Genomic DNA, 27,904 nt, shown 5'->3' with positions numbered 1-27,904 from the left:
AATAAGATACTAGCAAATCGAATTCAACAGCATATAAAAAGAATTATTCACCATGATCAAGTGGGATTCATTCCTGGGATGCAGGGCTGGTTCAACATTCGCAAATCGATCAACGTGATACATCACATTAACAAAAAAAAAGAGAAGAACCATATGATCCTGTCAATCGATGCAGAAAAGGCCTTTGACAAAATCCAGCACCCTTTCTTAATAAAAGCCCTTGAGAAAGTCGGGATAGAAGGAACATACTTAAAGATCATAAAGGCCATTTATGAAAAGCCCACAGCTAACATCATCCTCAATGGGGAAAAACTGAGAGCTTTTTCCCTGAGATCAGGAACACGACAGGGATGCCCACTCTCACCGCTGTTGTTTAATATAGTGCTGGAAGTTCTAGCATCAGCAATCAGACAACAAAAGGAAATCAAAGGCATCAAAATTGGCAAAGATGAAGTCAAGCTTTCGCTTTTTGCAGATGACATGATATTATACATGGAAAATCCGATAGACTCCACCAAAAGTCTGCTAGAACTGATACATGAATTCAGCAAAGTTGCAGGATACAAAATCAATGTGCAGAAATCAGTTGCATTCTTATACACTAACAATGAAGCAACAGAAAGACAAATGAAGAAACTGATCCCATTCACAATTGCACCAAGAAGCATAAAATACCTAGGAATAAATCTAACCAAAGATGTAAAAGATCTGTATGCTGAAAACTATAGAAAGCTTATGCAGGTAACTGAAGAAGATATAAAGAAATGGAAAGACATTCCCTGCTCATGGATTGGAAGAATAAATATTGTCAAAATGTCAATACTACCCAAAGCTATCTACACATTCAATGCAATCCCAATCAAAATTGCACCAGCATTCTTCTCGAAACTAGAACAAGCAATCCTAAAATTCATATGGAACCACAAAAGGCCCCGAATAGCCAAAGTAATTTTGAAGAAGAAGACCAAAGCAGGAGGCATCACAATCCCAGACTTTAGCCTCTACTACAAAGCTGTCATCATCAAGACAGCATGGTATTGGCACAAAAACAGACACATAGACCAATGGAATAGAATAGAAACCCCAGAACTAGACCCACAAACGTATGGCCAACTCATCTTTGACAAAGCAGGAAAGAACATCCAATGGAAAAAAGACAGTCTCTTTAACAAATGGTGCTGGGAGAACTGGACAGCAACATGCAGAAGGTTGAAACTAGACCACTTTCTCACACCATTCACAAAAATAAACTCAAAATGGATAAAGGACCTGAATGTGAGACAGGAAACCATCAAAACCTTAGAGGAGAAAGCAGGAAAAGACCTCTCTGACCTCAGCCGTAGCAATCTCTTACTCGGCACATCCCCAAAGGCAAGGGAATTAAAAGCAAAAGTGAATTACTGGGACCTTATGAAGATAAAAAGCTTCTGCACAGCAAAGGAAACAACCAACAAAACTAAAAGGCAACCAACGGAATGGGAAAAGATATTTGCAAATGACACATCGGACAAAGGGCTAGTATCCAAAATCTATAAAGAGCTCATCAAACTCCACACCCGAAAAACAAATAACCCAGTGAAGAAATGGGCAGAAAACATGAATAGACACTTCTCTAAAGAAGACATCCGGATGGCCAACAGGCACATGAAAAGATGTTCATCGTCGCTCCTCATCAGGGAAATACAAATCAAAACCACACTGAGATACCACCTCACGCCAGTCAGAGTGGCCAAAATGAAGAAATCAGGAGACTATAGATGCTGGAGAGGATGTGGAGAAACAGGAACCCTCTTGCACTGTTGGTGGGAATGCAAATTGGTGCAGCCGCTCTGGAAAGCAGTGTGGAGGTTCCTCAGAAAATTAAAAATAGACCTACCCTATGACCCAGCAATAGCACTGCTAGGAATTTACCCAAGGGATACAGGGGTACTGATGCATAGGGGCACTTGTACCCCAATGTTTATAGCAGCACTCTCAACAATAGCCAAATTATGGAAAGAGCCTAAATGTCCATCAACTGATGAATGGATAAAGAAATTGTGGTTTATATACACAATGGAATACTACGTGGCAATGAGAAAAAATGAAATATGGCCTTTTGTAGCAACATGGATGGAACTGGAGAGTGTGATGCTAAGTGAAATAAGCCATACAGAGAAAGACAGATACCATATGGTTTCACTCTTATGTGGATCCTGAGAAACATAACAGAAACCCATGGGGGAGGGGAAGGGAAAAAAAAAAAAAAAAGAGGTTAGAGTGGGAGAGAGCCAAAGCATAAGAGACTGTTAAAAACTGAGAACAAACTGAGGGTTGATGGGGGGTGGGAGGGAGGGCAGGGTGGGTGATGGGTATTGAGGAGGGAACCTTTTGGGATGAGCGCTGGGTGTTGTATGGAAACCAATTTGACAGTAAATTTCATATATTAAAAAAAATAATAATAAAATAAAATACAAAAAAAAAAAAAAGAGGTGTTGCTGGTGAGAGGCATCACACAAGGGCACAGATAATCTCGCTAACGTGAGATAAAAATTCAGGAGAAACAACTAGCTGCTTGGGAGAAGCAAGGAAAGATCCCTAGGACAGTGAAAACCTGCTCTAGAGAGTGAAAGAATTAGGTAGCATGTGCTTCCTAGAGAATAGCAGTGTGTGAAGCAGAGAGTGACCAGGGACTGGCATGTAGGACACTGGGCGCATGACGGAGTACAGGTCCCAAGGCAGGTTGGGCAAGATGGCTTTGCCTTTGGGGAAGTGCAGAGGATTTGTGCCAATGTCTGGACAATTCAGTTGTGCTCTTTAGGGTGTAGATGTGTTTCTAGGTGCCATCACTGGGACCAGAAGAAGCCAGGCTCTGTAAGTGTTTAAAGAAATACCAAGCTTGATCCTCCAATTTCCCTCCTTTGGTTGAATTGTTCCAGGCAGGCACAAGATGTCTGTGTAAGTTGCAGTTTCTTCTCTCCCACTTTCCAAGGTTGACCACACAGGCTTTGATGTCAGACAGCCTGGTTTCAAACCCAGCTCTACCACATGACCTCAGTTAAGCAATTCTGAGTCTTGGTGTCCTCGTCCACTGGAGGGATTACCAAAGTGCTTACCTCATTCATGAAGTATACTTTAGCACAGTCCCTGACACATATTCAGTGCTCAATAAATGCCGCCTCTTATTAGTTCTTATCTCTACCTCTTCTTCATATTTGGAATTTCCTTCTGTTTAAGTTTTGGAGAGGGTTAGAAAGATACTTTCCCCTGGAGCTTTCACATTCAACATTTCCAAGCCCACTTCTGCTTGTGTATGAAGTCTAGGTATCACCTATGACCTTACAAATTACTAAATCTTATATTTTGTTCTCCTTATCCTATACATTGTAGAGATTGTGGCAAGTTCTAGACATAGATTTCAAAAACAACTGTATTTGCTTTCCCAGGACATTTCTCTCAGTTCTCAGAAGAACTAAATAAAATTGAAAAACATTCCTGGGCCTTCCACTTGTTGTCCTTGCATTTGCCACAGTGTCTTTATTGTGAGGAGGAATCACACCTGCACCCACTTCTGCTAGAGCCAGTAACCTGACTTCTGACTGAGTAACATGTAACCTTTGTTCATGTGCCTTCAGAAAGATGCTATCTCGGCCATAAGTGCAAATAGGAAACAGGCTCCCTGATGGTGGATGATGAATGAAGTCCAGGTCACCATACTTCTCTATTCCTGAAGTCAGCCTGGATGATTCTGAGGACGCTCCTGTCGTTATTTAGTCCTGCTGCCATAAGAACTTGGAATTTGGAGAGTGAAGGACACACTAATATGGTCTTAAGTGTGGTTGGAGTCTCATTTGGAAACAAAAATCATGTATGAATTCTATTCAGTTTTCAAGACTACAAGCTATTAAGTTTAAGCTGGTTACAGAAAAATAAAGAACTCAGTCGAAGAGGAAAAATGGCAAAAATAAGTACAGGTTGGGATGACAAGTCCTGGAGGAAGAGGAAGGCTTAGGGAAGAGAAAAAATACTCTGAAAGAGTAAATGGGCTGTGAGCAGGGCCAGCTTAGATCTTCATAGGACCAGGAACTCTTTCGTGAACTCATCTCATGCTATGTCAAACATATTAAAATGCACCCCCATTCCACACTAAGTATAATTTATTGCACCATAAGGGAAGTGACTTGTTACAATGAACTGAATGCATGATGTTATTTTGTAGACATTTAGATGAATGTTCATTTTGATTACAGTGTTCATTCTGTATTTTGAAGCGACTTTATTCAGGGGGTCTCTTGCAAAGCTAGTTGTAGGTCCTGGGCATGATGGCTGAAGCAGACCCCACCATAGTAAGAGGGTAAGGTGGGAGTTGAAAGGTGTAGAAAGAGCAAGTACATATTGCTGGGAGGCAGTTGTGTTTTTTGCCCTCAGCTGACGATCAGAACTCAGGAGAATATGCTCAAGCGAGGTTTTGTTGGTAGAAAAAAGGATGGCAATGTGTAGTACGGCCTCCTCTAGGCCACGCAGATGGTAACTCTCCTACAGGTTTCCAGCCAAGCCACAGCCTTGGGTCTCCATTTCAGGTGGGTCTGAATTCTTTCACTGTTTAGACAAGGTTGGGTTTCCCCCACAATGATCTGGGGTGACCAGGCTGATTTCCCCTGAAATCTGGGGGTGCTAATTTAGGCTGTGGATTCTGTAAATGCAGTGGCATATTTCTGGAGCTTGAAAAAGTGGTAATAAGAAAGCTCTTTGTCATGACCCACAGCTCTCTTAATGATTGCCTAACTGCCAAATGCAGACCTGATTTGCTTAGCACAGTACAAAATCAATCCATGACTGCAAGAAATGTCAGACTGAACATTTTTTGCCTCTAGTTAATGACTTGTCATCCTAGAAAAAAATGTCTAATCAAAGATGAATTTAAATATCCTCCCTTTGTGTTTTCATAAAGAATATGGATGGGGAGGTTATTTTTAAAAGTATAATAAAAGGTAACCTTTCTTTATGGCTATGATGAAATGTTTCAAGAGGCAAGAAACGGAGCTCTTTTTGTCTTGAGCTCTGTCACCTTTAGAGTCCAATGGAGGCCTATGGGTCAGGAGATCCAACCCACCCCTACTGACTCTGGAGGTCCCCTGGGGTTTGAAGACCAGTCAAAATTAGTTCTCAAGAAGAAACAGTTTTTAGATTAAAAGTGGAATCAAACTGAGGACCCCAAAATGGATGCACTGAGCAACATTGTTTTTTCCAATAGGATATATTAGTGAAATTTGAATTGAATTATTTGAATTAAACCTCTTTTGCATCCAAGTGAATAATTATTACCCAGTTATTATCTAGTCAAGAACATCAAACATTTGTTATTCAAAGAAACTCAGTTTAACAAGGGAATAATATTTTTCATTTATGATTTTATCTGTTTAATGCATATTTTTGTTCCATTTTAGATGAAGAAACAGTAAAAATCAGCATTTAAATTTCAGTCATGTTCTACACCCTGAGGGAACACAATGCATGTTTTGGGGAAATTAACTGTTAATTAAAATGTTATTTTAAAGATATTAATCATTTGTCAGTGTTCATGCCTTTGTATGAGAACATTAAAATGTGCTGGTTAGTAGATACACATCACATAATTGCCCAAGTGCTTGTTTGTAGAACATCTGCTTATTATTTCTAGGAGGGTCAAGGCTGTGCTTAGAAGAAGGCTGCAGTTAGGATCGCAGCTCCAGCATGGATCAAAAGTTTGGGAAGTCTGGAGTGGACAGACTTCACTGCATTCTGGGAGATACAGACTGGGGGAGAAAAAAAGGGGTGCTTGGAAGCGGCCCCTGGTTCCCCCCTCTGGAGGCACAGAGGGCGGGGGCTTTGGTGAATGGCTTTCATGCTGGCCGCTTGTGGAGTGAGTAGACCCAGAGGGTCTGGGAAAGGGGCCGGCCCACACCCCTGAGTCCCCAAGGTCCCTGCTGCCTGTCTGGGCCGGGCCGTGGGTGTGAATGTCGCTCTCTCCCTGCCTCCTTTCCGCTGCCCTCTGGGGGTTTGGATTCAGGATTTGTTCCTAGTGTCCAAGACTTTGATAAGAAACTTACAGAGGCCTATGCTTACCTACACATCTTGATAGAACAGTTAAAGCTTTTTGATGATAAACTTCAAAACTGCAAAGATGATGAACAGAGAAGGAAAATTGAAACTCTTGAAGAAACAACAAAGAGCATGGTAAAATCAATTAAACACTGCATTGTGTTGCTGCAGATTGCTAAAAGTACTATTAATCCTGTAGATGCAATATATCAACCTAGTCCCTTGGAACCTGCGATCAAAACAATGCCTACTCAGACTGTCTTACCTCCAGAACCTGCTCAGTTGTGTAAGTCAGGGCAGCATCCATCTTCCCTACCAGTTTGACCTGTATTAGCTACCTTGGGACATCATCAGACTCCAACACCAAATAGTACAGGCAGTGGGCACTCACCACCTAGTAGCAGTTTGACTTCTCCAAGCCATGTCAACTTGTCTCCAAATACTGTCCCTGAGTTCTCTTATTCTAGCAGCAAAGATGAATTCTATGATGCTGATGAATTTCATCAAAGTGGCTCATCCCCAAAGCACTTAATAGATTCCTGTGGATCTGCCTCTGTCTTGACAAACAGCAGCTCAGGAAATAGTCGCAAGCGCCTCAATACCACAGAGTCACTTAATTCTTCCATGTCCAATGGAACAAGCGATGCTGACCTCTTTGATTCACATGAGGATAGAGATGATGAAGGGGAGGCAGGGTCCATGGAAGAGCACAAGAGTGTTGTCATGCATCTCTTGTCACAGGTTAGGCTTGGAATGGATCTTACTAAGGTAGTTCTTCCAACATTATTCTTGAAAGAAGATCTCTGTTAGAAATGTATGCAGACTTTTTTGCACATCCGGACCTGTTTGTGAGCATTAGTGACCAGAAGGATGCCAGAGATCGAATGGTTCAGGTTGTGAAATGGTACCTCTCAGCCTTTCACGCAGGAAGGAAAGGATTGGTTGCCAAAAAGCCATACAACCCTAATTTGGGTGAAATCTTTCAGTGTCACTGGACATTACCAAATGATACTGAAGAGAACCCAGAGCTAGTTTCACAAGGACCAGTTCCCTGGGTTTCCAAAAACTGTGACATTCATGGCTGAGCAGGTTTCCCATCATCCACCCATTTCAGCTTTTTATGCTGAGCGTTTTAACAAAAAGATACAATTCAATGCTCATATCTGGACCAAATCAAAATTCCTTGGGATGTCGATTGGGGTGCACAACATAGGGCAGGGCTGTGTCTCATGTCTAGATTATGACGAACATTACATTCTCACATTCCCCAATGGTTATGGAAGGTCTGTCCTCACAGTGCCCTGGGTGGAACTAGGTAGAGAATGCAATATCAATTGTTCCAAAACTGGCTATAGTGCAAATATCGTCTTCCACACTAAACCTTTCTGTGGGGCAAGAAGCACAGAATTACTGCTGAGATTTTGTAGTTCTCCAAATGACAGGAAATCTTTTTGCTCAATTGAAGGGGAACGAAATGGTGTAATGTATGCAAAATATGCAACAGGGGAAAATGCAGTTTTTATAGATACCAATAAGTTGCCTATAATTAAGAAGAAAGTGAGGAAGTTAGAAGATCAGAATGAGTATGAATCCCACTGCCTTTGGAAGGATGTCACTTTCAACTTAAAAATCAGAGACATTGATGCGGCAACTGAAGACAAGCATAGACTTGGAGAAAGACGAAGAGCAGAAGCCCAGGAAAGGAAAGAGAAGGAAATTCAGTGGGAGACAAGGTTATTTCATGAAGATGGAGAATGTTGGGTTTACGATGAACCATTACTGAAAAGTCTTGGTGCTGCAAAGCATTAGGTTGGGAAATGCAATGTTTACACCTGATGACCAGGGCAATAGGCATAATTAAGCACCAATCTTCCTTTGGGAGAACCTATTCACTCCCTTCTTATTGCAGTGGTTCCTATCTCAGGGATACTGGACTTTCTGATGCAGATGAACAATTAAAGCAAGAAAAACTTCCCTTTTTTTCCTTTTCTGTGGCAGTTACAATTGTGACTTCAGTCCTGAGAAAAACTTCAGGTTTTGAAAATAAGATGTCTGCTTTTTCCCCAAACCCCATGCTTTGAAAAGCATTTATGAGTCCCAGTCTTAAACCTTGCATACCAGTTTGGCTGTTTCATAGTTCATATAATTCTGGGTTCTACATATATATATGTAACACATATATAAATATATACCTGATGCCAGATTTTTCATAAATACTCCATCTACTATAAATATTGATTCTTCTGAGTTGTTTTAGAAAATTAGTGCAATGTATTAAAATCAAGTGTTAGGAAATGTCATGGCCTCACCTATAATAACTTTTTTTTCGGAATTGGACTATTAATAGGAATTAGACTATTATTAAATTGTATCTAATGCTGGACTATATTTAATTATACTCAGTGCTTCTTAAGGCTTCATAAAGTAATTTTTCCAGTTAAAAAAAAAAAAAGTTTGGGAAGTCCCTTAACTTCTCTGAGCATCCATTTCCTTACGTTCAAAATGGGATTATCTAGACTACTTCACAGGGTGGTGGTGTTCAACCAACTACTGCTTTTTGTTTTTTTTGTGTGTCAACTTAATCATATTCTTTTGCCTGATTGCCCTTTTTAAAAAATTTTTTTTAATGTTTATTTATTTTTGAGAGAGCGCGCGCACAAGTGGGGGAGGGACAAAGCGAGAGGGAGACACAGAATCCAAAGCAGGCTCCAGGCTGTCAGCACAGAGCCTGCGCGCAGGGCTCGAACTCACAAACTGTGAGATCATGACCTGAGCCGAAGTTGGACACTTAACCGATTAAGTCACCCAGGCGCCCCTGTCTGATTGTCCTTTTGACCATTGTCAGGCATTTGCTTGACAGTTGATGAGAGTTGTAAACACCCACGGCCAGGGGATTAGATGAAGTTAACTGTCCTCAACTTTAGCCTCATAATACTATGTTCTAAGTCACCAGACTAATCTAGCAGGTTACATTTTACCTTGTTAGGGACAGATAAATTATATCCTCATTGCAAATCCAAATTTACTCTCCTAAAGCATTTTATTTAATTATGAATAATTCATACATACACAAAAGAGGAAAGCTGTATAACAAACCTCTATAGACTCATCACTCAGATTCAACAATGATCAAGATTTTGCCACACTTGCTTCACTATTCCACTCTTTCTTAATGTGAAAAAAATTTTAAGTTTATTTATTTATTTTGAGAGAGAGAGTGAATGAGAGAGAGACTGAATCCCAAGCAGGCTCCATGCTGTCAGCACAGAGCCTGACAGGGAGTTCGCTCCACAAACTGTGAGATCATGACCTGAGCTGAAATCAAGAGCCAGATGCTCAACCAACAGAGCCACCCAGGTGCCCCACATCCCCTTCTCTCTTTTGGCTGAATTATTTCAGAGTAAACCTAATCTTCATTTCCTTTCACTTCAAAATGTGGATATTTTCTAGCAAAGTTATCATGCCATTATCTTACCTAGTCAAATTAATCATAATTCCTTGCTATCATTCTAATATCCAGTCTATATTATCCTCCTTCCAGGTGTCCAAGAAATGTATTTTTACAGTCAGACTGTTCAAATCAGGATCGAAACAAGATCCATGCATTGAATATGGTTGTTGTGTCTAAAGGCATTTTTAATAGGAAGATGAAGTAGCTGAATATTTTTGTTGTCCATTGTCCTGCACTGTATCTTAGCATTACTTCAAAATAATTGGATGATATATAAACATGTCTTATCAAGATAAATTTATCCAAAACAGAAATTCCATTTGCTTTAAGAATTGAGGATATCACTATATAATTAGAGGGGAAAAAAATGTTAATATCAACTTATTGGGGCAGATGAACACAAAAGAGCATTGCGTTTGCCTGTATTTTCTCCAGTGAAATCACTGTTTTTAGAATCAGCAATGTAAGATAATTGCTATTAGATAGCTGGCACACTATTAGAAATAGAAAGATGAAATTAAAACCATGAAATTGTTTCTATGGCCCTCTAGAAATGTAATTATCTCTCCTGTGGAAAAGAAACACAGAAAATTGGAGTCCTGTTTTGTGTTTGTCTAGTGTGAAGGGGAGACACATAAATTATATCTATTGAGTATACGTACTTAAAGGTTGACACTTTTGGGGTATTTTTCAGGTAGCTGTTTAAAATTTGTTATTGAGAAGAACTACCTGAATGATATATATATATATTTTTTTACCTGAATGATATTTAAAAGGTCTTCTCAACTTGGCATTGTAACATATTATAAGTAATGAGTATTTCTATGGAAATTGGCACGAACTGTAATACTACTCACGAACATTATTCTGTTGGCTATAACACAACTGATCTATGGAGGTGTTTAGATACAGCACCTATGCTTTATCAAGAGGGGCCTGAATGATCCTCCTGGTGGTAATGATTAAATGTATCTCCTTTATGTCCCTAAACAGTATATAAGGAGTTTCAAGAGACTCTTCAGAGTGGGGGAAATCCCTACTGCACTGAGAGACAAATGTATGCTATGAGCGTTATTTGGGTCCCAAATAGCTATCTGGGTTCCTTTGTCCTCAACAAATCAAAGCTGTTAGGGACATGGTGAGAGGGGTAGGGAAAGAACCAGTGAAATCACTCCCTTTTAGAGCAGAAGAAAGCTGACACCCATCTCTTCCATGAGTCACTTTCTCCCGGAGACAAGGGATAGCCCCCAAGTGTTTACATACCGTTTGCCACTTGGCCTTTGACCGTTCTGCTTCAAATTTGGCAACTTCTTTACGATCATGAAATGACACCAACAGCTTCCAAATGCACAGGAGGACAACCCCAATGAGAAGAATAGCCAGTGAAACCCCCAACATGATCATGGGAATGTTTGGGGGCTTTGGACAGTCTGTGGAAACAAAGAAAATTAAATTAAGAAGATGGTATAATCTTGTGAGGCAGAGAAAAGATTTCTCATTAAAATGTCCAACTGTATTTTTTCTCCAGTAGAGGGAAAATTGTAACAAGTTTTGTTTTGATGAATTAAAAAAAAATGAGTTACTTGTTGAAAGATAGCCCTATTCCTATGAAGTAGAACAAAAGATAAAGTTCTGTTATTTAAAGCAAATGGATATATACTTGAATGGCTGACTCAAAAAGAGTTAGAATCCAAGAATGAGGTTCATACACACAGAACATGTAAAGGACCATGAAAAAGACTATAGTTTAATTCCTAAAAATGGTCTCTTCTGGATACATGATAGAATAGAAATGAAATGTGTATGTGTGCACACATTCACACACAAACACATGATATTACTTTTTTATGGATTTCCTTGAAACATAAACTATCTAGGAGATTATATTCAGAATTATATAAAACCCACCCCCTGAGAAGTTTACTACTTGCCGCTGCTTCTTTTTTTAAATCGAAGACAATGATGGCTATTTGTTTTATTTTAATACTAATGTAGTGCTCTGGTGTCCTAGAAAGTTCCTGGACTGGGGTCAGGGGAGGTGGTTTCAATTCCCATCTGATGTAGCTCTCTGAAATCCATCAAGTCCTTCGATCTCTCTGAGTTCCAGGACCTTCATCCATCAAACAAAGGTGTAGGACTTCAGTGTTCCCTTAACTTCCCTGAGGATAAGGTTGAGCTCAGGTGCTTATGCTTATTAAACCCACAGCTTGCAGTGGGGCGCCCGGGTGGCTCAGTTGGTTAAACGTCTGACTTTGGCTCAGGTTATGATCTCAGAGTTGGTGGGCTGGAGTCCTGCTTCGGGCTCTGTGCTGACAGCTCAGAGCCTGAAGCCTGCTTCGGATGCTGTGTCTCCCTCTCTCTCTGCCCCTCCCTGGCTCACCCTCTGTGTCTCTCTGTCTCTCAAAAATAAATAAAAATGTTTAAAATTTTATAATAAATAAATAAATAAATAAATAAATAAATAAATAAATCCGCTGCTTCCTAGAGCCCAGAGATTCTGATTCAGTGGGTCTTAGATGGGGCCACAGACTTTTTATTATTAGCAGTATCCCAAATGATTCTTATCTTCAGGGAAGTTTGGGAAACTAAAGTTTCTGTATAGTCCTTTCAACTTGAACATTCTATGAAATGTTATTTTGACTCTATTGATGATATTAATATAATTTCACAATTACACAGTGCCTTCCCTCATTGACAGCAGAATGACTAATAATTCTTGCAATATGCCTGAGAGATGATACATTTCTTAATGAAACATTATAATTAAGCTCTCCCCTTGCTTTCACGAGGAAAAAAATCCCACATAAAAATTATCATTAAATATCTGCCTCCCTCTGCAAGAAGTGAGGCAAATCTGTGGTATCTGGGGAGGAAATGAATCATGCTTAGTTTAGCCTAACTCTTATTGCTTTTAGATATTTAATCAGGAGAGTTATACACATGGGATGAGTGATGCTGCTTTCAAGGTAAGGATCTATAACTGATCTGAATTTGAGCAGGACTAATGACCCCACAACAGCATGATGCTTGGCCTCAGACACTTTTGTTCTTTGGACAAAAAAACCATGTAAGGAGATTATGCAGAAATAAGTAAAGGAGCTAATGAAATAGCTACTCCAGTATGAAGATCTAAAGACTGTTTCTAGCACAGCAAATGAACCATAGCTGCTTCTAAGAGGTTAGCAACACTCCTGCAAAGAAAGTGGGAGGCGTGTGTCAGTGAGAATATACACTAGCTGCATCTTTGACAATGAAATGTTTGGGATGGAGCATCATAGCATGTTCTTGCCGAAAGCAAGATGAAGCTTACTAGGACCCTGCCACCAGAATGTGAATTAGGAGGGCTCTCCAGTAGAGAATAAATAAAGGAGGAACAGGCACAGCCTGGCAGAGACAATTTTTTAAGAACTTAGAGTCATTATACATTTATACATTGAGAATACATTATACCTTGAGAAATTATACATTTCTCAAGAAAAGATTTCAGCCCAAGTTCCAGGGCAGGTATCACACAATAGAAATCTCCACTGTTTATTTTCTCTTTAGTTTTTTCCTGAAATGCTCAGACTGAAGACATATTTCTAGGTGGGAAAAGAGGGCCATCTCCACCACGGTGTGCAGTATTGCCTGTCGAGTCCTGGCCACTGCCACCTAATTCTAAGGTCCAAACTTCTAGCTCTGTCACATGCAGCTAACCGAGCATGGAAACATGACTTTTCTGAATTAGGTGGTGTGGTAAGTATACAATACACACTGATTGTGAAGACTTAGTTTGGAAAAAAATAAAGCATGTCAATAGTTTGGGTATTGCTAAATGACAATATTTCGGATAGACTGGATTAAATAAAACATATGATTAAAATTCATTGCACCAGATTTTGACTCTTTGGTGCAGTTACTAGAAAATTTTAAATTACATGTGTGGTTTGCATGACCTTTCTATTGATGCTGATGTAACATATTTTTGGGAGTCAGGTATTTATTACGATCGTACAGCCAGTGGGAGGCAGTATCGCACAGGAGTTAGGAGCCTGGGCTCTAAGCCAGCCTGCCAGAATTCCCCAACCAGCACTGGTACTTAATTGCTGCAAGACCTAACACATTTTTAAACTTTTCTGCTTCAATTTCCTTATCTGTAAAATGGAAATAATAGCAATACTTGCTTTATATGGTTGTTACATGAGGGGGCTAAAAGAATTAATGCATGTAAAACATATAGAGCAATACCTGGCATAAGGCATTAGTATGGGCTCAATAAATGAGAGCTATTACTGTTATTGTTATTCCTATTCTTAAAACTGCAAATACATTCTTCCTCCTTTTCTATTCTCAAGACTTCAAGGACCTGGACCCTCCATGTTGGAACCTGTGGGTGTAAAATCCACATCCACATCCCTGCCAGGAAGGCTCCTGAGTATCATTTCTTTCTTTCTTTCTTTTTTTTTTTTTTTTTTTTTTTGCATATTTATTTATTTTTGAAGGAGAGAGAGACAGAGACAGAGCATGAGCAGGGCAGGGGCAGAGAGAGAGGGGAGACACAGAATCCAAAGCAGGTTCCAGGCTCTGAGCTGTCAGCACAGAGCCCGACACGGGGCTCGAACTCACAGACCTCAAGAACATGACGTGCCGAAGTCGGACGCTTAACCGACTGAGCCACCTGGGCGTCCCTCAAATGCCATTTCTTGACTGTGGCTCTTATCCTCTGAAAGTTTTTCCAGATGGAAGAAAAAAGATGAGCAAAGCTGTCCCTACATCCACACACACCCTGATACTGACTGTTCACTTGGTTTCTATTTAAATCTGTTTGTAGGACTGTGGGAATCCTTAGCATCCACTTCCTCCTTTCTATCCTTGCCTCTGATCCCCAGCCATGGGATTCTCTGGTCTTATAGCTGTGAGAAGGGCCTGCAGATTCCAGGGCAGACTCTGCCCTCAGGGCCCCTGGAAGCTCCGGGCCTACCTAGGAACATGAATATTGCCAGGGAGAAGCATCTTTGCAGCTGTCAGGTGACTTCTGTTAAGCCTCAGGGAGGTAATTTTCCCCACTTTTCGTTACTACAAAAGCACAGGGAGAATAAAAAGCCTTAATAAAAAGTCATCAGGGAGTCTGAGTGCTTTCAGAAGGACGTCATGTTTATGTGCCACTCAGATTGTGTGGAAGCACACACACAGACACACACACAAACCCAATGGTTCAGTAATGAGGGGGCATTTGTCAGCCAAAGGCATGTTTCTCTCTCTCTCTCTCTCTCTCTCTCTCTCTCTCTCCCTCTCTCTCTCTCTCTCTCTCTCTCTCTCTCTCTCTCTCACACACACACACACACTTACACACACACACACACACACTCAAAATAAAAATCAAACCTACCAGATACAAAAGCCCCTGAATTAAAGACAATTCTGGAAGTTCATTTTTGTTGCTTAAAACTCGTTTTTCCAATGGAATCAATATTATGTTTCACGAGAACTTGCTAAAGCCACTGCCATGGTTACAAGTAGAGGGTTGGGGGGATGTAGTTCGCGAATCTGGCTTTATAAAACACATAATGAGGAGCCAGGTTTTTTGTACTAAGTAATTCTTCCTTGTGCAGCAGGATTCACCTTAAATTTCATTAACTAATGGCCTCTACAAAGCATTTTATATATGCATTTCAAAGAAGTTGATTCATATGAGATTTGCAAGAGCAAGTCTCCAGGTGCATTCTGCCCACCTGAGCTTCAAGGCCAAGGTCACAATCATACTCTTGTATCTTGTATTGTGCTGACTTCTGCCTCCCCTTGACCCCCAATACTATACTGTGATATTTTTCTAATCATGTTTTCTTGGTTGGTTTATAGTATCTTGAACTTACTTTTTGGTTACATTGGTATTGCTTTCGTTTTTACACACTTTAGTGATGGCAATTTGATATCCTTGGTTTCAAATTTAGGAGTTACTATTTTGTTGACACACTGATAAGCAAGCACATACAACAAAATACATCTGCCTGCCAGCCTTCCCTTGCTGCTGTTGTCTGGGGCAGAACTTAGGCTCCACGCCTTTGGGGGTAGGAGGAGGAAGAGGTTGCTGACGAGAGCTGGAGCGATCTGATTTAATGCAGGTGTCATTTCTGCCAGAAAGATTTAGGAATACATCATTAATTGAAGACAGAAAAGGTGAGGCACTTGTGAATATCTAAGAATGCAGGCAGGGAGGTCTGGAAGCCATCTGTAGCAGAGTAGTGTTAAAATGCAGAGTCCTGGGACAGACATCACACCTGCTGACTCAGGATGCAGGCAGTTGAGCAAGCTCCCCAGGTGAGTCTGATACTCACTAAAATTTAAAAGTTCTCGACAAAAGTATCTTTTCCACTATTTTCTTTTCTACCCAATATAAACTTCTCTCTGAGATTTTTGAGATTTTTACTTGAGAGCTTCCCAGGTCCTAAGCAAACTCCATGAGCTGGTGTGTTGAAAACCTAAGAAGCTAAGGACCCTGACTTCTTTTGTGGATCACTTTCTTCTTCACTTGATGTTTCATGTCTTTTCTGACTCAATGACCCATTGTTGTAGGTTATGAATTGGCACATGTTTTATATGCATTATTCCATTTAATCTTTGAGTCAACCCGTAGAAGATGGTACTATTATTTTTCCCATTTTACAGATGAGGAGACTCAGAGGCAAGTATCTTCCAGAATGTCAAGCAGCTATTAAGTGGTTAGAGCAGGATTTGAGCCAAGGTTTGCCTGATGCAAATCTCATCCGTTTAGAGTATTATGCTCCTCCCTGTTAGCCTTTCTTAAAGATATACCTTTTGCTTACATTGCATTCAGTCAGTCCATCTTTCTACAAACCCTCAGCCAGCTTTTGGGGAGATGATGGTTGGTACAAATGCGCTCATCATGTTTTGTGGTCTAAGTAACAGACATTGGACCATATCAAACCTCTCAACAGGTATATTTCAATCCCTGGGAAAGTAGAAGCACTCCATCAAAATTCTGGAAATGCCTTTCGTGGAAAGCTACCCCAAGTGTCTTTCTGGTTGTTTCCTCCTCCCCCACGTAGTATCACTTACCATTGACAATAGAAGCATGCCACCCACCTTTCTCATTGATGCTGTGAATGATGGTTTTCCCTTCATTGTCTGTAGTTATTAGGAATGTAATAAGACATTCATTTTCTCCTTGCAGAGAACAGGGAACAGAACTATCCTTTGAAAAATCTGCAGATAAAGGAGTCATTCATTAGATTAAATGAGATTCCAAAAGAGATTATTTTTAAAGCAAAGTGGCATTGAGTTTTAATATGCAAATAGGAATTTTTGACATTGCAGCATAGGAATCAAAAGGACATAGGATTTTTCCCACCACTGAGGTTTTAGTTTCTACTCATGTTCCAGAAGAACAGTTCCAGGTGTGGTCAATCAGTACTGACCATCAAATGCACTTATCAAACTAATGGGAGCAGGATTTCAATAGAGTGAAAGTACTTGAAGGCAGGTATGCCTAGTTGTTTTGGGAATAGAATGGCCTTGATTGTGGCATTGAGAGGGCTGTATGTTCCTCTTGGCTGGGAGCATCTGGGAGGAAGCCTAGATTACATTTCAGAAAAAGACTGCACAGCCCAAACTGATACTGATACTTCTAAGGGGGCCTTTCCCACAGTCAAGTTGATGGTCATGTATTGTCACAACAGTAAATATACATTAATATCAGGAAATGGCCATTGAAGTCTTATGCGCTCAGGGACTAGTAGGATGAAAGTAAACCCCAGATTAAAAGGAACCCAGTTGACAGTTTGCCTACTATTCAGTATAACCCCCTTTTTTAGTTTAAAAACAAACGTAATCCAGTTTTCTTCAAATCTTTTTCAAACAAACTCTTATTGAGCTTATTTAAGAGGCAGAAAATGAATGTCATACAGAAACTGAAAATATAGTAAAATGGCCAATCCAAGATGTTAGTACCATTTATCAGAAGTTTTAGAGGTTTGGTATCTATGCCAAAATTATGTAGCATTTTCCAAATTAAAAAAAAAAAATCTTGCTTAAAATTCTCCTATCTTCTAAGTTGGAGACTTTGTAATGATATTGTTTTTGATACAAATGATACAAAAACTTTTTTCAGCAACCTGTAAATGGAACAAATGTTTTCTTTTAACCTAAAATTTTGACATGATCCAATATTAGTGTATGATGACACAATGAGTCAGAATATTGAAACTGGGACAGTCTCAGATAACCTTAGACATACTCTTGCTAGACCTATAACTTTTCCCATTAGCTTAAACATGAGCTTTAACAAAACAGAATCTACATGTGTTCCTCTGATTCTAACAAAGTAAATAATATGCTATTTTTTGTTCAACAATGCCGTAGCCACAGAAAGGAAGATATTAAGTTGGTTTTGCATTTAATTTATAAGATAAAAACCTCACGTCAGGGTCTATAAGAAGAATGCTCATATTATCTATGAAAAAAAGGAATGGGTAAAACATTTACCATTATTAATAAGATTTCAGATGATAAATTTAAGTGAAAAAATTGCTTTTGAATCCATTAGAAGCATCTATTTACATAAGAATATTAAGAAGTCGAATTATAAATCATTCTCATCTGGTCATTCCCAAATGTTTATGATCATGTAAATCACCTGGGATTTATTTATTGCATTTATTTCATGCAATAGCACTGCATATATAATTCATACTTTGGTCATTTTTAGATAACCTTTACCACATGTCCTCCTACCAAACCACTCCAATTAACTAGAATTCATGAAGTCTTGGAGAATATGCTTTTTCTTGTTAGAGTGTTTTTTCTCCCCTTCCTCCTCTCCTCCATGACTGTGCACAACCACTCTTCCTCCCAAGTTTACTTAACAGAACATTTTATTCTAAGGTAGAAAATATGTGGATAGCTTATAATACTCCTTTCAGTAATATTAATCTTGCTCTTTTATTTTCTTTTAAATAGCTACACTGAAGCACAGGGAGGCTTAATTTACTTCACTAGGATTATTTAAGTTTTTAATGGAACTGTTAATATGACCTTTGCGTCATGACTCCCTTCTTGCTTTAATTACTTCACCACTCCTTTTCATGACTGTTATGACTAGATTTAGCCAGTTTTGTAGTGTTTGGGTATTAAAATGGTATTATTGAATGTGCAATGAAAGAGTCCAGCTTGGGCTGAAGATTTGCATAATTAGCTGCTAAGGTTTTCTTTTGTTGTTCATTAAGAAATGGACCTTTCTTTTTTACTCTCCTTTATAAGTGCCAGCAGTGCTGCTCCTGAATAATACAATGAAAATAAGGTCTCAGGCAGTCCATGAAATTATACTTAGAAAAGGAAGAAATGTGAGAATGGGGGTGAGGAGGCCAGCATCCAGGAAGGTCCAGGAAGGATATAGAAATATAAACCATCTGTACCACTGAATTAAGACACCTATGTGTTTAGGACCTGTGCTTTGGGGCTGGGTCAGTAGTTCTCAGAGAAACAGTTTCCCAAGGAAAAAGAAAAGGGTTCTGTGGTCAAACAAGTTTGGGAATCCTTCCTTACTCCAATTCCTTCTATGCCTCTCCTGAAAATTCACAATGCATATTTAATATAATGTGCATAATTTTTCAGGAGTCGCAAAATAAACAAAAAGCTTAGCTCCCCATTTCCAAAATTTATATGACCATGGATACTATTTTCCATTCAACACTTTTAGAATTAGTGTTCTCATGGAACACACTTTGAGTAATAATGCTCTGAGTACATGAGTGTTGGGGTAGATTAAAAAGGGTCTTTCACTAAAATGGAATGAGTAAAGTTAAGCCACATGTCTTTAGAAATGCTCACACAAATCCCCACAGCAGAGCTGAGGAACGATGTATTTGGATTATAAAGTTTTGCTCTTCTACTTTACTCTACATATCCTTGTCGGGAAAAGGTGGGGCTGAGAGAAGACCCTATGTGAGAGCAAATACATGATGATAATTTCAAGGTGATGTGATCAATGACATAACTGCATAAGTTGAAATAGAACTCATAAAAGTCTCATTAGAAAAGTGACTTTTAAATTTTTATTTTTGTTTTTTATTTTAGAGAGAGAGCACACAAGCAGGGGAGGGGTAAAGGGGGAGAGAGAGAGAGAGAGAGAGAGAGAGAGAGAGAGAATCATAAGCAGGCTCCACACTCAGTGCAAAGCCTGACATGGGGCTTGATCCCACGACCCTGGGATCATGACCTGAGCCAAAATCTAGAATTGGACACTCAACAGACTGAGCCACCCAGGCACCCCAGAAAAGTAACTTTTTAATTCACAGGCTGACACATATGTTTTTTCTCTTAAATTCAACAAAGTTAGTGCCTTAAATGGTATTAGAAATCCAGTTAATATTTTCAGTTTCTGAGTTACAAATAATTGTATTCCCCTATTTTGAAGATAATTTATCTAATTACAGAAAAAGAATAATGCAAATATTTTAAATGCCACTTGAGGCCCAGTGTTCCTCTGAAATCCAAGAATTTATGATAATTACTTGAAAACTGTGTATTTAAATATAGCAACTCTGTTCATGACTTACATGTTTCCAAGGTTTATTCTTTTTTTCCCCTTAGCACATTAGATTTCCCATGCTGCTGGTGAATGGTGTTCTAGTAATTTGCAGGACATTTTTCTGCAATTTTTAGCCATTTCTTAGAAACACTTGCTAAATATCTCAACTGTTTGCTGTGAAATGAAGCCTGGGGATATGCTTTGACTTTGAACTAGTTACTAATGTGGACGGCCCACAAATGTTACTTTCCTCAGTGCTTTTACTGCATCCTGCTTTCAGTATTAGTGTAAGGTACACACCATCTTGTCCAATTTATGGCTATTCGGCATATTTATCTTTAGTCACCAGAAAAGAACAGAAGAGGAGTTTTATGAGCACTCATCATGCTCCTCCGTGCAGGCATATTCAACTGTGCACAGTCAGAAATCTCAATTTTGAAACAATGTAGGTAATTTTCAAAACAATAAATGCCACTAACTTATTCCTCTTTGGAAATGAATTAATTTCTTTATTTCTGTCTCTTCAAGATACGTATCCTAGAGTGTCATAAATTGTCTTGATTATTGCACTTCGCCTGAGATACATCTTGGTCACTGCTCTTATGTGTGTAGGGCAGCGAGCGGTTCTGCCTGAGCAAGATGGGAATGCAGAGAGTTTGGGATGATGGAAAAACTAATCCCCCTAGATTGGCCCTTCAGGAGGAGTCAGGCATCTTCTTTACAAATTATTTGTTTAAATGGCCTTGCCAGCTAAAATACAACCTATTTAAGTATTTGAGATGACATTTTGCCTTTAAAAAGAATCTTATTTTAAATAATTAAATTTTAAAATGACAGGTGAAAGCAAGAGCAGAATTTGCTTAGCAGTTAAAGATAACAGGCCCTTCTTGTTTTGGGGGAGTGAGGCAACAGGGAATTAAGGGTGGCCATGTAACACTCATGTTCAGAAAGCACAGAGAAGGGGTGGAGGAATAAACGGCTACTAACCAGAAACTGCCTTGTGCCTGAGGCTTGCTCTCAGGAAACCCATATCATACTTTGCCTTGTCCTGTCTTCAAATAGGGCAATCAGATGATAGAGGATGATTTCAGGTTAAGAGATTAACATTTAGCTGTTTTTCAAATTTTCTTATTTTCTAATTAAAAACATAGCATTCTGGAATTCTCTGCAGTTGTTTTTCGTGAAGCAGAGGTGAACTTGCCAACAGAGCTGAAGCCAAATAGAATAGCTATGACTTTAAATTGCTTGTATCCCAAGCCATCATGTTTTTAGCCTTACGGAATGCATTTACTCTTAAACCCTAATGCTGCTGGGGCGCCTCGGTGGCTCAGTCGGTTAAGCATCTGACTCTCGGTTTTGGCTCATGTCATGATCTCACAGTTCGTGAGTTCCAGCCCCGTGTCAGGCTCTGCGCTGACAGTGCAGAGCCTCCTTGGGATGCTCTCTCTCCCTCCCTCTGCCTCTCCCGCTGTCTCGCAAAAAATAGATAAACTTAAAACAACAACAACAACACTAGTGTTGAACTAATGCCCTGGTTCAAATGAGATTGAGTTACTGAAAAGCGCTTCACGGCGTTTCTGTCTCTCAAAACCTATGTTAAGAAAAAGAAAGCAACTGGAGACAAGTACAACCTTCTGCTTCATTGATGGTCGCACCAACTAGTTTGCATTTGTCAGCACATTCTTCTCGGGCCTGGCCATCGGCAGACAGGTGACATTCAATGCAGCTCCTGTGAACATTATTCAGTAGAGTTTATCAGTTCATGTTGTTGGAAAACAGATAGGTAGCTGGGTTATTGCTTTAATGGTTTAATGCTGTTACTATGGCTCATGACGTAGGAGTGTCTCATAAAGGATGTTGCTTTTTGTTACTTTCAGAAAGATATTTGAGTGATGTTCAAGAGGAAACTGCTTTATTCTGATTCCACTTAGTAATCAGTGTTTCCTGAACCAGGCTTGACAGTAGCTGTTATCCTCATTTATCTCTAATAATTGTTTCTGATTGGTTAAGTAGCAAACAAACAAACAAACAAAAAAACCCAATAATAAGACACACTTATTTTGGTGTTTGATTTAGGGTTTTTTTGTTTTTTGTTTTTTTTTTTTTGGTTGTTGTTGTTCATTTTACATTTTTCTGGGAAAGGTTTATGCTGTTAAAATATGATTCGTGACTAAACAAAGTTTTAATTTCTTAACAGAAATCATCTGTTTTGAGAAGAATTCTAAGAATTCATACATGTCATGAAAGGCTATTTCAAAGATTCACTTGTCTGTAGCTATTTTGAATGAGTCTAAGCCCTATAGGCATATTTTCAAAAGCTGGGGTTACAGCTTGGGTCCCCATTAATGTGGGCTTTTTAATAAACGAACTCTACTTACAGAAAAGTGTATTTTCAAGAACATAGCCCAGGAATTAAGCTTCTCTAATGATGTCTCCACAGCAGAGTAAAACTCAGACTCTGAATTAATGTTGTGCTAAAAATCACTTTATAACCAGATTCTGTAGGGAGTAATCCAAAACAGCCAAAGTTCTCTTACTATGGGCACTCATCATCCTGCCTCTCTCTTTTCCCCAGGCCATGCAAATGTATGCTCTTGTAAGTGCTGGAAACATTCCCCACAGCCGTGCCATCAGTGTTTCCCTCAGTATCGGCTGAAACTGCAGTGCCCTAGGCAAGCCTTCCCTGACTCCTGCCAGTTAGTTCTCTTACAGTGCAAACCTCTGAATTCCTTTGTAGGAAGGGCTAAGAAGCAGCAGTTTACGTGGGGGTGGGGAGAGAAGTCTTGTCTGGAAATTGCCTTCACATTGCAAGTATATTGCATTTATCTAGGTTATATATTTACTTAGAGTGGCGTTGCAGGGGTCTGCTGGACATTGTGGAAACCCTTAAAACCTCTACCGTTTGTATGTCTCATTGATGTCTGCCCAAGCTAGGGTGGTAGGCCTGCCATATAGTGCCACAGTCCCCTCTATATCCCTTATTGTAACTGTCAGCTCAGATATCACTATAATTACTTTAAAAAATGTCTGTCTTTCCCACTAGATTCTTAGCACCTGGTACGGCGGGAATTATAACTGTTTCAGTCATCATTATGTGCCCTTGGTGAACAGTAGATACTTAATATCTATTTGATAAACGAATGTATGAATGAATAAATGGAAGAATGGACACATCTCAAAGCTAATATAAACACTCAAAGCTAACATAAACACCAAGGAGATTACCTGATCCCTCAAATTCAAACTACCTGGTTTGTTAATTTCACATTATATAAACCAGATTTAAATTAAATCATGTTTACAGAGAAGGTGAAGCAGATAAATAACGGGAGAAACATCCTGAAAGGACATTTTACATTTAATTCCATTCAACTAAGTCTAACTATGTCCCCACACATCTCTTGGCATATGTCCAGGCACAGTGACAGAGAAGTTTTGACACCTGAATGGTGAGGAGTCACTGAGTGAATGTTGATTTGCTTACTTAGTTTACACTGGAAATGCAAATGTTACCATGTTGGGTACTGAGTTAACGAAACTATGAACTGCTTAAGCAGTGTTCACTGTATAATAAATTATATTCTGCAGTGTCATCACTGCACAGCCCATTTGGAGACTTGCTTTGTTTGACCTATAAATGTTGCCCCCACTACCCATGAAGAAGTTAGCTAGCAACCAAAGGAATAGATTTTTTTTTTACTGGAAAACAAAAACATGTTGTTGTTGTTGTTGTTGTTCATCTTGTATAAAAGAAAATACAAAACACAATAGCTGTGTAGAATGACAACCAGAGGGAGGTGCCAAAAGGCACGAGAGGTAAAGAAGAGGGAAGAAATGGAAAGCCAAGATCCTCTTTCTGCCTTTTTGCCTCCACGAGTCTATAGATAGGAATGAATCAGGAAGGTCAAGCTTTAAACTTCTAGATAAGAAAGAAGCTTGTCTGTTTCCCCTGAAAATGTACTGAATGTGGATGTCCTCAGTCTACCTCCAGGGTATTCCTTCTGTGTGGCTGGTATTGTAAGTGAAAGGCCACCTGATGTTATCAGTGTGGGACATCAGCTCAGCTTCCCCAGGCTTGTTTCTAGCAGGAATGTGAGTGGCACTGTGGTCCTGGATAAGCAGGACAAAGAAAGAGTCAAGTCGGACACTGACGTTCCAGGTTGACAATCACAGGGGCCCGTGGGTCTGTGTATTTGGGCGGATGCTCGGAGAACAAACCCACCAAAAGCAATATGAGGTCCGAGTAAAGAGACCAAGGGAAGTTGAGACATTACCGTTTGGAGTTACAGGGATCGCCACAGGTAGGACAACGTTCACAGGTGGGTCCAGAGGCCCCCGGGTTCGTGCAAACACACTTGCCACAGATGCAGTCCCCTCGCCCGCTGCAGAGCACCCCGTCCTCCGAGACGCAGGAGTCGGTGCTGGTGGTGCAGTTACAGTATTCACCCGCCCAGCCCGTCCTGCACACGCACTCGCCGCAGTCACAGTCGCCGTTATCTGTAAAACAAACACCCGGTGATGCTTAGGGCCCACGCCACTTCTGATTCTGGGGCCATCTTTTCTCTTTGCCTTTATTTATTTATTTGTTTTTCATTTTTTAATGTCTATTTTTGAGAGACAGAGAGACAGAGCGTGAGCAGGGGAGGGGCAGAGAGAGAGGGAGACACAGAATCCGAAGCAGGCTCCGGGCTCTGAGCTGTCAGCACAGAGCCCGATCCAGGGCCCCAACCCATGAACCGTGAGATCATGACTTGAACCCAAGTCGGTCACTTAACAGGCTAAGCCACTCAGGCACCCCTTCTCTTTGCCTTTAAACACCATTAGAAAGACTGAAGAAGAAGAATGAGAAAAAAGCAAGTGGGGGTGGGAGGGGAAGCAGTGAGCATAGATATATTTTATGGAACAAATTTTGCTAAGTATGTATATTTATTGATCTGGTCTCTTAACTGAAGACTGATATGATTACCTGATGTTATATCAAACAGAACTTAGAGCCAGATGAAATGAGATAATCCAGAAGCCTATAACAGCAACTTTTGGGGGGGCGGGGAGGGGGTGTGATTATGTGTGTGTGTGTGTGTGTGTGTGTGTGTGTGTATTTAAATTGTTTTTACAATTTTTTTCCTTTTAATTATGGTGCCATAAGATAGAGATGCAGCACAGACCTGGGTAATACCCACCTCTACATCATTCAAGCTGAGTGATCATAAAAGCCTCATCTATCAAATAGAGGGAATAAAATCTTACAGCGGTGTGGTCAGATGAGATAATGTGTAAATCTTCTACTTCACATTCACCAATTAGATGTCCTGCAGGCATACAGTGAGTGCTCAACAAATTCATTTGTTTAAGAAACTTTAATTGAGCATATATCATGTGCCAAAGATTGCATTAGGCATGAAGATACAAAATTAAATAAGGTCACTAAGCTTATAGGCTAGTGTTGGAGACAGGCAAATAAATACCACCAGTAATAAATACAATGCAGTATGATAAGTGTTATGTACACAGAAGGAGAGTTTCCAAATTGGACCAGAGATTTGGAGACCTCTCCAGAAGAGGTGATGCTTGAGCTGAATTTGGAAGATACAGATAAAAGGTAGAAGATGTTTATATGCATTTTAAGCAGACAAAAAAGCATAGGTAAAAGACAGAAGTGTGTAATCATGGGACTGGCTTTTTTTTTTTTTTTTAAGTTTTATTTATTTATTTGACAGAGACAGAGACAGTGCAATTCGGGCAGGGGCAGAGAGAAAGGGAGAAAGAGAATCCTAAGCAGGCTCTGAGCTGCTAGCCCAGAGCCCGATTCAGGGCTTGAACTCATGAAACTGTGAGATCATGACCTGGGCTGAAACCAAGAGTGGGACGCTTAACCAACTGAGCCACCCAGGTGCCCCTTGTGTGACCTGCATGATACCCAGAGTAGTTTCATATAGACAGAGCCAATGGTGCACAGGAGCTGTGGCAGGAGGCGAGGTTGGAGGAGGCGGGGGTTGGAAAGATCCATGGAAAGTCAGAAATCACATCACATCACAGAAATCACATGAAAAGCTTTATGGGCTAAAGTAAGACCTGTTATCCTGACAATTATGGCATTTTAAGTAGAGGAGAGACTGAACAAATAGATATGTGTCTGGTAATATCCTGGCATCAGTAGAGAGGGTCAGACGAGAGATAGGAAAACCACTCGGGAAGGTGTTGCAGCAGTAGCGGCGAGAAGACATGAGGCCCTAAGAGTGCCAGTGGGGATGGAGAGGAAAGGGGATACAGTTCAGGGGTTGGAATAGTCAGGGCATAGTGCACTTGCTGCCAGGGTGGAGGGAGAGGGGAAGAGAGAGAGGGTGGAATCTTCCCCAGGTAACCAGACTGGGCTGCTCAGTGAACGGTGCACCTTTTTACTGACCTGGAATGGAGGCTGCCAGCTCATGCTCGCTGCCTTATCCGTGGTGCCTGGCACAGAGTAGTGCTTAATTGTTGAATGAATACATTGTTCTGAAGCAGAGGAAGAAGAGCATCTTTGGGTGGGGAAGATGATGAGTTCATTTTTGGCTCTGTTGAGTTTGAGGGGCCTGTGGGACATTCTAATAGACAGATATATGTATCTATGTATCTATATCTATAGAGAGAGTTTTGAGGTTTGGATCCATCAGAGACAGATGGCAATTAAAGCTGTTGTGGATCAGGTAGAGAAAGCAGATAGAGCGAAAAAAGCCCTAGAGAGCATCAGCATTTAAAGTGTGATCAGCAAAAAGGATCTTACCAGGACGACTGAGAGGTAGGAGATCAATGAGAGCAAAGCTGCAGAAACCCAGGGCAGAGCAAAGCTGCTTGAAGGAGGAGACACATGGGAACTTGCAGCAGACATGTCTCATCTAAATCATCCTCTAAATTACAATTGCTTTTTGTTCCTTCCTCAGCAAAAGGGGAAACTTATTCTCATAATAGGGATAGATTTCTATATTGAAGTTTATTCCAGAAAATTAATATGATTTATAAATATTGTCAAATGAAATGTGCATTTCCTTTGCGAATGCCCAAGTGTATCACTGCATGTAAGAATTACTTGGCAGAGGGGCGCCTGGGTGGCTTGGTTGGTTAAGCGTCTGACCCTTGATTTTGGCTCAGGTCATGATCTCATGGTTCATGAGTTCAAGTCCCACGTTGCGCTTCTCACTGACTGTGTGGAGCCTGCTTAGGATTCTCTCTCTCTCTCCCCCTTTCTCTCTCTCTCTCTCTCTCTCTCTCTCTCTCAAAATAAACTCTACAAAAAGAGAATTATTTAGCAGAAATTTAGAAAACTCTTCCAAGAGCTTCTGTCAGAATTTAGAAACCTTTCTGTGGGCTTTCCAGAACCATCCACCATATCGTTGCTAGTTGATATTCACAAGCAACCAATTATCTAAAGTACCTGCTCATATAACCACAACCACAAAAACAACAACAAGACCCACACAATGGCTTCATGCAGAGGCAAGATGATAAACAAAGATAAAAAAAATGGTCAGGCTCTTTTCAGAGGGATAGATCTTTCTGGAATGCCATTGACTGATAATTGTAAGTGCATAATGGCAGGAAGTATTTTTTGTAATGCCTTCTGCCTGTTAGTTTCCCGTCTCTTAGAATCAAAATACAAAGGACTAATGGAATTTGGGCAAGGGAATAAATCAATGGAGTACTTATAGGTGGATGAAAGGAAGTATACGAAGAAGAACCTTGTGGTAATAGCCCTTCAGAGAAGTGGCACATTGCAGGGCGAATTAGTTGTAAAATCAGAGAGATCTGCACGAGAAGTGAATCGGTAGCACACTCTGGCCTCTGTTACAAACGACAGTAACCACAGAGCCAGTCACAGTTTTCATCCCTGCGTG

The 27,904-nt window shown here is 40.1% G+C and overlaps 2 protein-coding genes across 3 annotated transcripts in view; one reads left to right on the top strand and one right to left on the bottom strand.

Annotated features, from left to right (window-relative positions):
- Positions 1 to 27,904, bottom strand: part of ITGB6 (integrin subunit beta 6) — an 86,652-nt gene that overhangs the window by 10,186 nt on the left and 48,562 nt on the right. For both annotated transcript variants that reach the window (XM_049616111.1, XM_049616112.1), the window contains 4 exons: positions 24,311 to 24,533; positions 21,668 to 21,765; positions 16,595 to 16,714; positions 10,775 to 10,941 (listed from right to left, as the gene is read on the bottom strand). In XM_049616111.1, coding sequence (XP_049472068.1) covers positions 10,775 to 10,941; positions 16,595 to 16,714; positions 21,668 to 21,765; positions 24,311 to 24,533 — 608 coding nt within the window. The remainder of the gene's footprint in view (positions 1 to 10,774; positions 10,942 to 16,594; positions 16,715 to 21,667; positions 21,766 to 24,310; positions 24,534 to 27,904) is intronic.
- LOC125911875 (oxysterol-binding protein-related protein 9-like) lies at positions 5,911 to 9,138 on the top strand. The gene is given in 3 exon segments (XM_049616125.1): positions 5,911 to 6,841; positions 6,844 to 7,126; positions 7,128 to 9,138. Coding segments are annotated over 3 exon segments (1,674 nt in total). The 5' UTR covers positions 5,911 to 6,192; the 3' UTR covers positions 7,870 to 9,138.

Source organism: Panthera uncia (genome assembly GCF_023721935.1).
Source record: "Panthera uncia isolate 11264 chromosome C1 unlocalized genomic scaffold, Puncia_PCG_1.0 HiC_scaffold_3, whole genome shotgun sequence".
Classification (NCBI taxonomy): domain Eukaryota; kingdom Metazoa; phylum Chordata; class Mammalia; order Carnivora; family Felidae; genus Panthera; species Panthera uncia.
Note: the sequence above shows the minus strand (reverse complement) of the source record. Positions and strands in the feature narration are given on the sequence as shown.